The sequence below is a fragment of the Erinaceus europaeus genome, chromosome X, assembly GCF_950295315.1.
Source record: "Erinaceus europaeus chromosome X, mEriEur2.1, whole genome shotgun sequence".
Taxonomy (NCBI): Eukaryota; Metazoa; Chordata; class Mammalia; order Eulipotyphla; family Erinaceidae; genus Erinaceus; species Erinaceus europaeus.
Window position 1 is genome coordinate 2,546,136 of NC_080185.1, and position 12,371 is coordinate 2,558,506.

General features: G+C 51.2%; 1 protein-coding gene across 3 annotated transcripts; it reads left to right on the forward strand.

Moving 5' to 3' along the window:
* Positions 1-2,136: 2,136 nt before the first annotated feature.
* LOC132535902 (circadian clock protein PASD1-like) lies at positions 2,137-8,373 on the forward strand. 3 transcript variants are annotated; one of them, XM_060183432.1, is made up of 6 exons: positions 2,137-2,258; positions 4,457-4,695; positions 5,968-6,033; positions 6,733-6,912; positions 7,065-7,268; positions 7,817-8,373. In XM_060183432.1, the coding sequence occupies exons 1-6, from the start codon at positions 2,147-2,149 to the stop codon at positions 7,958-7,960; spliced, it is 945 nt and encodes a 314-aa protein (XP_060039415.1). In that variant the 5' UTR covers positions 2,137-2,146; the 3' UTR covers positions 7,961-8,373. The 3 variants fall into 3 exon arrangements, with proteins under 3 accessions (XP_060039415.1, XP_060039416.1, XP_060039417.1); XM_060183433.1 differs by having other exon boundaries at positions 7,820-8,373; XM_060183434.1 differs by having other exon boundaries at positions 6,733-6,891.
* Positions 8,374-12,371: the final 3,998 nt, after the last annotated feature.

The following is a 12,371-nucleotide window of genomic DNA, read 5'->3' on the forward strand; positions in this document are numbered from 1 at the left end:
GCAGTGTGCCTGGTGTGAGAGGACTGCCAGGGAGGTTGGGGGCACAACACTGTGCCTGGTGTTGTTAGAGGACAGCCAGGGAGATCAGGGGGGCAGAGCAGTGCGCCTGGTGTGAGAGGCCGTGGGCAGAGCAGAGTGAACGAGCGAGGGCACAGGAGGCGCAGTGGTGTCAGGTGTAAGCGAGGTAGGTCAAGCAGACACCCCCCCCCCCCGCCCACAGATAGAGTGAGGGAGACAGGACGGCTCTGAGGATCTGAGAACCTGGGCTCCTCTGCATGCACGGCCCCTGTCCATTGTCGCCTCTGCATGCACAGTGGTTTTTGGTCCGCAAAACTGTTAGTTGGAGCCAACTTTCAAAGCTTGCTCTGTACCCAACCTCAGAGACCACTCTTGCCTTTGCAGAGCCCATAGCATTTTGTCCATGGGGGCAGAGGCAACACAAGTGAACCCTAAGCTCTGACCAGCACTGCACAAGTGGGCTGACACCCTTCCCACCCATGCATGTCTCTTGCTTTCAGCATTCTTTTTACCTTCTACTTGCCTCTCTTAAAAGACTGGTCTTCCCGCCTTAGTCCAAACTGCATTCGACACTAGTCTCTGCTTGCTTCCAAAACAGTGTCACTGCTTTGTTTTTTCCAGGCCAGTTAGTGTTCATACATGTCTCTTTCTGTCACTTGGGTTCATTAAGCTCACTCACTGAGCTTAGATTGGCAGACCGAAACTTCTGCACATGCGCATATGAGTGTCCTAATCCACATCAGAATGCACACAGTTTCTACTGAGAAGCATCCAGGAAGCCAGAGGCCAGCGATGAGATCAGGATATGGCGAGGAGGAGGGAGGGGAGGAGGAGGAAGTGGACCGGGCAGGAGACAGGCGTCACACCCCTCCTCAGTGACGGCCAGCCCAAAGAAAGTCTTTCCCAGCAGTGGGAAGACTGAGACTTGTTCATCAACTACAGCTCGCTGTCAGGAGGGAGCACGAGGCACGGCATGCCCTCAGGTTCAGATGCCGCCATTGGCTCGGGGCCAGTGGGCTCCAACAGACAGGCTTCTTCCATAAAGTCAGCATGGGTCTGCCTTAACCTGACCCCACCCCAGGCCGGGGAAAAAGAAAAGCCTGCTTAATCTTTCAGAAAAGATGTAAAAAGATGTCAATGTTCAACCGGGTACTTGAGCGCCCCGTGACCAGTGAGCCTTGGAGGGTCTCCACCTGGGAAGGAAGGTGCAGTGTGGCTCAGAGCAGAGGTGGCTTCGTGAGGCAGCCCAGCCCGGTGGGGAAGGTTTGAAGCCACTGGATTCCAGTGCTTGCTCCGGCCACCACTGCCTGGCCAGCCGCCGTTGCCCTCAGACAGTTTCAGTGGCAGGTGGCCCTCAGAGCTCTCCGAGGCCAGTCCCGCCTCTCCCCTGTTGTGGGAAAGAGCGTTTACGCCTAGTACCTTCCTCTGTGATCCGTGTGAACACTGTGGAGCGGTTCAAACAGCCCTTGTGCACCGCCCTAAGCCCAGGCAGCACACGCAGGGCTTCTGGAAATGGGCAGTCAGCAGTAGGGCAGGTCTCCCACGGCTTAGCTCTTCCCAGAACTACTGCTGGGTTTCCTGGGAAGAAGAGTAGCCTGCTGCCCCCACCCCCACCCCGGGTGCTCTGCTAGCATTGGCGACGACGGGCACGTCTGCAGCCTGGGCCACGGCCTTGAGGAGGTGCATTCCTTCCTGTGCATGTTCTCAGCACATCCTCACACGGGGGGTGGGGTGGGGGAGGGCTGCTCTGTCTGGACAGTGACACTGGGTAACATGTGGCGTCCGTCATCTGCCTGCTTGTACCTTCTAGTCAGGGCTTTCCAGGACGCCTGTTTGACCTTTCTTTTCTACTAGTGATTTAATGGTGATTTGCAAAAATATAAGGTCATAGGAGTGTAAGTCACCACCATTCCCACCACCAGAGCTCTGGCCAAGAGTGCCTTTCATAATGGCTTTTTCATACAGCTTCGTGTTAGGTGTTGAGTGGTTGAACTAGTATTGGGACCAGCAATGGCAAGTGCATTGCAGTTTGTGTTCTGCTTGAGCTTCCTATAGTTGAAATATCTACTTGTCTGCAAACTGAAATGTCATCTTCTCTTCTGGAAATTCCTAGGATCAACTTGACTTTATGGATCTTAAGCAGCTTCAAATGCAGGAATCTACTAATATAATTGACCTGGAATCTGACTCTGATTCAGACTCTAGCGGAGCTTCTCTGGAAACCACATCTACCTGGCCAGGTAGGTGCCTTAGAGACTTTGTATAGGGGCTAGCAGAACAACAATAGCCTGTGGAGGCATTTTTCAAGGGAAATGGTCTCTCTGTTGGTGTGAATTCACAAGCGTGAATTCCAGCTTTCTTTCTCTCTGTAAATCGTTGAGATGATGATTGGAGAGCAGCAGAGATTACTGTTTCATCAGTGGTTCAAGTGCTTGGGAATTGTGCTTCCTCTTCTGCTTAGTTTTACTCTCTTAAGGGCTGGTGCTAGAACTCAGTCCTGGGAGGACTAGTGTTTTCTCTGTTCACACTTTTATTTTTATGTCTTTTATTTTTTGGCATCGTAGACAAATTGCAAAGAAACTCCTCACTTTTAAAACCTGAATCATTGTTAGTAATAGGCAGAAGGGCTAATCTCTCAGAAACCTCGGGTTCTCATTGCATAGGCTTGCCTGTTACAAATATTTCTAGGTGTCCCTGGATAAAGGCTCAGCTTAAATACCTGTGGATACATACTGGAGATGTTGACTTGGTCTAGCTCCTCTCTTCAGAGGCCACTTGGCTGTCAACTCTCCATCTCGTGGCATAATTACTGTGTTTCAAATGCTCTAGCTCAGGACCTTTCATGATCACCACTAATCTCAGGCCTTATGGAGAAATACCATTTCAACACAATGGAAGTGAGGTGCTTTGGGGGAGGGGGCACATCCAGGAACCCATCGCTGTGCTTTCCAAACTGAACACGAGCAATGGGGCTCTAATGTGGTGACTAATCACTGGGAACTCTGTGCTTGAGACAGACCCAGAGCCATGTGTCTGCCACCACAGTCCCTGAAACAAGTAGTCCATCACCCACCCTCCCCCACCCTTCATTCCTCTGCACTGACCTTTTACACACAAACTCTGATTCCGTTCTCTGGCAACTGCAGATCGGGATCTATCTCTGGTGATGTCACTTCTCCAGAGTGTGATGTCGGTGTCACTGTGCACTAGCCAGTCTTTGGGTCAGACTTTGTCAACAAACTGCATCCATGATCCATCGCAGGTGCAGGAATTATCGGTTGATCTTTGTTCATCTCCCAAGTAGAGTGAACACAGCTCTTGGGATTGTACCACAGGGGCTTGGAAAAGCCCGTCCACTTTTAGACGGACACCTAGGTTGCTTCCAAGATTGTGGTGCTTGAAAGTCAAGCTGTTTTAAACATTTACTGGGGAGAGGGAAGGAGAGAGAATGAGGTTTCTAATCATCTGGCTAAATTCCCGGAAATGGGGTGGGTGTACAGCATCATATGGGGAGTGCTTGTGGAAGAAACTGCCTAGTGGTTACCCGCCATGGCTCCACTGCTTGGCTCTAGCCAGCTCATGTCACCCCTTTGCTCTCTGGCTGGTGCAGGAGAAGCCCATAGCCCCAAGAGCACTTAGAGCGAGGATTCCTTAGGCTACACATGCTGGGGTCTGATTTCTTCAGGAGCCCTTGGATTGATCAGGAGAATGTACCAAACTTCTAGAAGCAGAGCCAAATTTTATAACAAGGAGCACTTAACTCTGCAGCGTAAGCTTACATGGGCACAGGAAAAGCCAAACTCCCAGCATTCCATTCACTTTAAAGTACAGCCTGATTTTGGGGCACAGGCACTTTTGATGCTGTCACCAGGAACAGGATGCTCAGCACAAACTATTACCTCAGGACTCAATGGTTTGAGTTACCTTTGGGAAGAAACTCAAATGCAGCTGACAGCAGTCTTCAATGCAGAGTCTGTGGATTCTAGGGTCCAGTAGCAACCACACTGTGCTTCCCTCCTCAGCTCTAGTAACCCCAGTGTGCTTCCCTCCTCAGCTCTAGTAACCCCACTCTGCTTCCCTCCTCAGCTCTAGGAACCCCACTATGCTTCCCTCCTCAGCTCTAGGAACCCCACTCTGCTTCCCTCCTCAGCTCTAGGAACCCCACTCTGCTTCCCTCCTCAGCTCTAGTAACCCCACTGTGCTTCCCTCCTCAGCTCTAGTTACCCCACTGCGCTTCCCTCCTCAGCTCTAGGAACCCCACTCTGCTTCCCTCCTCAGCTCTAGGAACCCCATTCTGCTTCCCTCCTCAGCTCTAGTTACCCCATTCTGCTTCCCTCCTCAGCTCTAGGAACCCCACTCTGCTTCCCTCCTCAGCTCTAGTAACCCCACTGTGCTTCCCTCCTCAGCTCTGGTAACCCCATTCTGCTTCCCTCCTCAGCTCTACCCTGTGTGGAACGCTTTGGTGGCTCTCCTCGCTCAGATGTGCAATGGGACAACCAGAGCCAGATATGCGAGGTGGGCAGCCTGGAAGATGCAGAAGGCCTGGAAGAGGTGGGACCCTTTGAAGTGGAGGAACCCCCAGAAGATTCAGATGGCCTGGAAGGAGTGGAACCCCTGGAAATGGTGGCACCCCCAGAGGATGTGCAACTGGAGGAAGAAGTTGAAACACAGGAAGAGGTGAAAGCAGAGGCAGGGGCACAACCAAGAGGATAGCCATTGGGAAAAAATGCTGAAACAAGGACAGATGCAGAGACAAGACGAGGTGCAAACACTCAAAGAGATGCAGGCACAGGGAGAGGTGCAGACTCAGGGAGAGATGCAGACACAGGGAGTTGTGCAGCTGTGGGGAGAAGCAGGGGAGGTCAGGAGACCCCCAGTGTGCCCTCTGACTTGAGTACTGAGGTAGCCCCAGCTCCCCTTCTGTCTGCCATTTGCCCTCAAACCCTGTGTTCCCTCTTGGGCCCAGGTTCCCTGCAGGAAACACACTCTTGACTGCTTGTTGCTGTGTCTTCAACTCTCTCTGGGCTTTCAGATGAGGCTGAGGACCTTGTGGCTTTGGCTCCTGCTTAGAGCCCCTCTGGCTAGGCGGCACCACAGCCTGCTCCTCTTGTGATGGGGAAACAGGCTTAGCCATTTAGCCCTGGGACAGGGAGCTAGTCAAACCAGAAGCCCTCAAGTCCTAAGCAGAGGGCAGGCTTTGGGAGCCAGGAGCTCGTTCCCACCTGTGGGGGCGCTGTCATTGTCCAGGAAGGGCAAACTCCTGCCTGTCTAGTTCCGTGAGCTCAGGAGCCCAGGGGCCTGTTACTAGATGAGAGCAGGCCCCTTGCACACCGGTAGGCCCCGCCTGCCCACGTCATCACCACCATGTGAGCCGGAACCTGGCCAGACAGTTGGGTCAAGACTGTGCTCTTCCTGCCCTGGATTTGCCTCCACAGTCCCAGATGGGGACTACCCTCTTCTGTGTCTGGTTGCAGTCGGGGTTGGCGGCCACGTGGAGCGGCCCCTGACTGGTCTGTGGCAGGTGTGCATGAAGGCCACACCTCAGAGAAGTCTGCGCACTGAAAAGAGGCCTGCTTCTGTGTGTGTGTGTGGGGGGCTGGGCCTGGAGCCTGAGGTCTGTGGTGGGCCCTGGGGTGGGGGGGTCTCAATTTCCCTGCCTGGGAAAGCTCTCCACTCCTTGCCTCTTGGGGAGTTCTGCATCATCCTCAAAACCCCTGAAGGCATTAGGAGCAAGTCTCTGGAAATCCGTTCTGTCCTCGTGGGCCTTTACTAGAAGCTTACAGACCCCCCTCCCCTTTTTACTCTCAAGACAGGTTTCTCTTTCCCTTCGACTTAATGTGTAATTAAACTTTAAAGGGAACTCTAGCTTAAAATACTGCAGGGAATCAGTCATTGGATTAAATCACCCTGTAATCCTGTTTTTTTTCTTTTCTTCTTTTTCAACATCAGGTATTAAAACCAGGACCGTTCGCATGGGTGATAGTGCTGAGCCATCTCCTGACCCAATTTATACTTGTAATTCTATTTATTTATTTATTTATTTATTTATTTATTACCAGTGTACTTCTCAGCTTTGGCTTATGGTGGTGTGGGGGATTGAACCTGGGACTCTAGACCCTCAGGCCTGAGAATCTCTTTATATAACTATTATGCTATCTATCCCCACTGTACTTTTTATTTTTGTGAAGGGGGGGAGAGAAGAGTTAGAAATACCTAAACATGCTGAGGAGATGGTTCTGCAGAGACTCTCGTGCCTGAGGCTCTGATGCTCCAGGTTCAATCCCTAGCACCACCATCAGTCAGAGCTAAGCAGTGCTCTGGTCTTTCTCTCTTTCTCTGTCTCTCTCTCTCTCTCTCCTTCTCTTTCTCTCCTCTCTCTCTCTCTCCTCTCTCTCTTTCTCTCTCATTGAAATAAATAAATTACTGTATACCAAGATACCGCCCACCACATAAGGAGGTCCCTCTCTCTCTGTCCTTAGTGCTCCCAATGCTCCATCTCATCTTGAGAATTCCTGCCTTCTCTCAGCATTTTTTATGTGTGTAGGAAATCTGGACTGGAACATCACATTGGCCTTGTCAGTATTTCCAGACTGTAAAATTGATACAAATTGAAATAAAGCCAAAAAAAAAAAAAAAAACTTTGAAATGAAACAATATGAGTGGGGTTGGAGAGCCAGTGTCCCTCTGTTAAGCAGCAGCACTTCCTCCGCACAGTTCTCCTTGGCCTTCACAGTGTATAAGCTGGTACTAATGGAGCAGCTGAAGGAACACATTGAGCAGCTGCAGGATGACTGCACACAACAGCAGGATGCGCCAGATGAAAAGGTGGAGCAGAAGGAGCAGCTGGACACCACATGGGAATTGGGGTCCCAGGTCAGAGACCATCTCACAGAGGTAGTATGAGGGCAAGGGGCAAGGGACCTTGATGGTTTTCAAACTGTTAGACCCTGGGGGACGGCGGGGGGGGGCACTCGTCATCTGGAACGACTGGTGGGGCCATGAAAGGGAGGCCTTGAGCCAGAACTCAGACCCCTGTGTCCCTACAGGAGCAGCCAAACTCCTCATCCAGTGACAAGAGCCCTGAGCTCCCGAAGTTGGAGCCGGTGCCCAGGAAATCGCGACTTGGGAAAACAAAGAAGAGCTTCTCTGGTGTCTGGGTGGCCAAGCGTTTCCGTGCCTCTTCACCTCATGGCCCGAGGTCTCCCCAAGAGTCTGAGGAGTCTGAGGAGGCTTGCAAGCTCTCCACTGAGGTGAGATTCCCCGTGGCTGATTGCCTTCATTGGTCCCAGCAGCCATGGGCAGGAGGGTAGGAGGGCAGCAGACAAGCAGCCAGTGCTGGCCGTGATGGCGCCTTCTGACGGGCAGAGTGGGCAGACAGTCCACGGGCTCTGTGTGACACCTGGGGACACGAGGCCCTCAGGACTGTCTTCTTGCCCGACACCTGGGGACGCAGACAGAGTTTCTGTTCGGCGGTCTGTCCCAGGTGTCAGATAGGGAGGTTCCCTCAGCAGGGCAGCCCCACATGCCTTGGCGAGCCCACAACTGGCACAGCAGCTGGCAGGGCAGCTGGAGGGCAGCAGAGGGACCCTCACCTGGGCGGGGAGGCAGGATCAGCTGGGACTCTCCCTGGGGGGTGTATCTGCTGCTCTTTCCAGCACCAGGGTGCTGTGGTGAGAATGGGGCTCGCCCGGGCCCCTGGCAACCTGTGGGCTCTGCTCCCGAGCTCTTCTCAGCAGTCAGCTGTGAGCATGGATGGGGGGACCTTGGCTCAGGACTCCACCTTGCCCCCTTTTCCCAGCAGCTGCCAGCTCTTGAGGGGGGACCCCAGCGCCCTCCCAGTCCAGAGACATCCCAAAACCCTGCTGAGCTGCCTGAGGAGCTGGACAAGCCAGCATACATGGAGGAGGAGGAGGAGGAGGGCCAGCCCCCTGCTGAGCCGTGAGAGCCAGGGGAGAGGCTGCGACCAGGAGACTTCAGACGTCTATGTCCCCTGGAGCCCTTGTGGGGGGAGAGGGTAACTTCTGTTTTCTGGCAAGTTCTTTTTCTGTTATTAGTTGAGCGGGGTCAGTTTGTTAGCAGAGACCCCTTCTACGGGGCTGAGTGGGTTGCGGGGTCCCATGTCCCCAGGCGGCTGCTGCGCAGTGTTTTCGTGCGCCCTATTTTCCCGCCTGCTGAGACACTCTTTGGGCTACGGCCACGGCATTCCCAGGGGGCTCCTTGTTGAGCAGAGCCATGTGGCCTTCACATTGTTGTTGGGGAACCCCCGGAAGACACCCGGGGGCAGGGGAGGGAAACATGAAATGGGTCAGCAGAGAAAAGCAGTTTCACTCAATAAACTTTGTTGCTTGCTGCAAATCTCTTGACTGCCGTCTGGTCTTTGGCTGAAGGGGGCCCAGGCTGAGGCAAGCAGGGGCTACAGGCATGAAGATCCAGTGCCACCCACCCACCAGACCTCACTTTCTTCACCTGAAGACCAAAGGGGGAGGGGTGGGCTCCACACACAGGCACTGAAAACAGCGGGGTGAAGGGGTGGCAGGCTCCGAGGCTTTCAGGGAGGCTTGCCCTGTGCACCTGAGCTGTTGATTCCTGTTGGTATACCCTCCAGGCAGGACTTGTCTGACCTGCAGATTTGGCCTGGTTCCCTCATTCTAGTCTTCAGAAAAGGGCCCCACACTGTCCTGTCTGTCCCCCCCCTACAGGCTCTCAAGACCCCTTCTGAGCTCCAGCCCAAAGTAAGGCTGTCAGAAAGCTTAAAGGGCAGGGGCCAATGCTCAGGGCTGTACTTCCCTTTCTGCAGAGCCCCACAGGGTTCACTTAGGGTGGGCAAGTAGGGGCTGTAGGGACCCTGGAAGGCATGTCATAACCCAGCCCTGATATTACCCAAGCAGCCCCATATCTTGTCCCACCTGGACCCTGCTCTTGTATTTGGCCCTGCCCTGGTTCTAGCCTGGGACACAGACCAGCACCCCTAGAAGAAGGCCGTGATTCTCAACTGCTACCCACCCCACTCACTTCAGGGGGCTTCTGGTGGCCACTTCTCCGGGAGCATATTGCCACTCTCGACTTTGGCAAGCCCCAGACTGGGGCAGAAGGGTCTGAAACAGGTGGTTGTGTGCACTGGCAGAGGGCTGGAGTGACACACACCTTCTTAGAAGGGCCCATGCTGGCTGTGACACAGCACAGGATAAGCATCAGGGCTCCTGTGTTTCTCATGCCAATCCCCACTGGGACAGGCTGTCGCTCTGCCTGTGCTTCCTTCTAAACTGACTGGGAGAACTAGACAACTGGTGATCCTGCTTTCTCAGTGACATCACCTTCCTGCTCATCTCTGAAAGTGTCCTATAGCCTTCTTAGATGAGCAAAGTTGGGGCAGGCTCCAAGCCCACAGACCTCAACACCTCCCTCCCTCTGCATGCACACCAGACAGCAGCCTTGTGTCCAGGGCCCTTAGTTGTGAGCTGGAACCTACCTATCTCAGCGAGATAGCCTGTGGCTGTGGGCAGTAGCATCAAGCAAGAAGAACACTGGGGCTGCCTCCCAGCAGCCGGGACCCAAAGACAGCATACTCTCCCACTTCACTTAAGCAGCCTCTCGCTAGACTAAGCACAGACTCCCATGCGGTAGAAGGGGTGTTGGGGAGCAGCGTGAACCAGGCTGCGCCCCAAGAAAACGGGCTGCAGTTCAGCTAAGACCCTGCTGTGTCCACTGCACTGCTTCTTGTGATTTGGTGCTTGTCACCCCATTCGTGTTAGAGTCCAGGCTTCCAAAGACGTCCTCTGGGCTCTTCCTTCTGAGTGTGCCCTCTTGTATGTGCTAGGCACCCAGTAACAACTGCCATGTGACGGCAGGAAGGGGTTCAAGATGCTTGTGATGCCACCCATCGTGACGCTGTGCATCCTGTTCAGTGCACGCACACAACTCACTCACATGCTTCCACAGGCACACACGTTCTCTTTTTAACTTTTAACAAATAGTCTATTTTAACTTTTTGTTTACTTATTAGAGACAGAGAGAAGTTGAGAAGGAATGGGAGACAGAGAGGGAGGTAGACAGACACCTGCAGCCCTCCTTCACCATGAAGCTTTGCCCCCTGCAGATGGGGACTGGAGGCTGCACCTGCACCTTGCATATGGTAAACTGTGCTTAACTGGCTGTGCTAACACCCGGCCCCTGACACACATGCTGTCTGCTCTAAAATGATAGCTTTGTATACACTGCTCTGTGTGGTTTTTGTTTTCCACACAATATATTCAGTAGAGAGAGCAGAGGTCTCTCACAGACTCTAGTGAAGTTCCAATACAAAGAAAATATTTAATTTTGAAGATATGTTTATTATGAAACAAGAGGAGAGAGAGGACCAGAGCCCCGCTCAGCTCTGTATGGGTGGTGTCAGGGACTCAACCTGCAGCTTCTGGACTCTCAAATATACTTGGCAGTGCTCTATCAAGCTGAGATATCTCCTCATCCCTACAGGGAAAATAATTTGGTGATTATTGCCGGGAACTCATACATGTGGAACTTGACCTCTCTGAGACTTGAAAGATAGAAACAGGCAGAGGAAGTGACTCCACATGCTGTGGTTTCTGCAGTAATGTTTCCTTGCAGTATTTTGAGGACTTGAACCTGGGCCTTGTGCATGGCAAGACTGGCACCCTCCCAAGTGATCTCTCTTAGGCACAAAGAAAATATTTCATTTATTTAATATTTAGTTACTTATTATTCCTATCCAAAAAGTGTTCAGTTAAGTTTTGTTGTTGTTTGTTCTTTGGAAACAGAAAAACAACTGTCACTTCAGGAAAGACAGTTGTTTTTTTTTTTTTTTGGGGGGGGTCCCAAAGTTGAGTATATTATGTGTTCTATTTGGTATTTCCTGAAAATTCCAAGACATCCTCCCCTGAAAGTTTTCAGCGCATCATGTCATCAGACACCAGACACCACACAGGGTCACACACTTAGTGACTAGCTAGCAGCCTTGAAGAAGAGACACAGTGTTGAAAGCCGTGTTCCCTAGCAGGAGATCATGGCACTCTTGGATGGGTTCATATTTGGGTAAAAATGCAGAAGGGAAGTCTGTGGACCCCGTTGTATCTGTTTCCAGAAGAAGTCTTCAGTAGTCACTGTCATTTAGGCTCACAGGTGAGATCAGATTGAAATTGTAGCAACATTACAGTGATTGGAAAAATGACCAAAATGATCTGTTTCAATTGTGAGGGCAAAAAAGGGAACCACAACAGCCAAAAGAGAAATATTGGTGTGAGGAAGTGACTTAGAAGTGGAGCACAAACCTTCAATTCCTGAGGAACTGTGTTTGATTTCTGGTACCACACAGGAGCACCCTGCATAGCACCACAGGAGAAAAGTGATGCTCAAACAGTAGTGCTCTGGTGTTTCTCCGCTCTCCATCTGCCCTTTACTCTCCAAAATATATAGAATAAAAAAATGGATCAGGAAAATGTCTCAGGGTATGTTACACATGTGCAAGACTCTGGGTTTGTTACCTGGCATACCTATGTCCATAGCAGGACAATGTATATAACAGCCAAAACCTGGAAGCAACCTAGATGTCCAATAACATATGAGTATTTGAGAAAGTTGTGGTCTATATACAAAATGGAGTATACCCAACTATTAAAAATGGTAAATTCACCTTCTTCACCTCCTCTTGGATGGAACTTGAAGGAATCATGTGAAATGAGATCAGTTAGAAAAAGAAGGATGAATATGGGATGATCCCACTCACAAACAGAAGTTGAGAAATAAGAACAGAAAGGGAAACACAAAGGAGAACTTAGACTGGGCTTGGTGTATGGCACAAAGCAAAGGACACTGGGTGGGTGGCTTTCAGATCCTGGAGCATGATGGCGGAAGAGGACCTAGGCATGGGGTTTAAGTGTTTTGCAGAAAACTGAGAAACTTTACACATGCACCAATGACTGCATATACTGTTGACATTAGACCATTAATGCTCCCAATAAAAAATATATCTTATGCCAAATACACTTCTTATATTTTAATATGATTGACAGAAAATTCAAAACATAATGATATTTTTGTGACACATTAAAACTTTGTGCAGAGATAGTCACTTTTATACATATTGGACAGAGTTGGTCACTCCTAGTATACCCTACACAGAGACAGTCACTCCTAGTACACTTTACACAGGAATAGTCCCTGCTAGTACAACTTACAAAGACACTGTCATTCCTAGTACACCTTACACAGAGACAGTCACTCAGTGTAAACCTTGCACAGAAACACTCTTAGTACATCTTACATGAAATAAGCCACTCCTAGCACACCTTACAGAAAGACAGTGACTCCTAGTATAGCTTATACTGAGTCAGTCACTC

Coding starts and splice junctions, on each gene's coding strand:
- LOC132535902 (XM_060183432.1), top strand. CDS start 2,147: ATGGATCTTAAGCAGCTTCAAATGCAGGAATCTACTAATATAATTGAC. Junction 2,259..4,456: donor AACCACATCTACCTGGCCAG/GTAGGTGCCTTA, acceptor TTCCCTCCTCAG/CTCTACCCTGTGTGGAACGC. Junction 6,913..7,064: donor TCAGAGACCATCTCACAGAG/GTAGTATGAGGG, acceptor GTGTCCCTACAG/GAGCAGCCAAACTCCTCATC.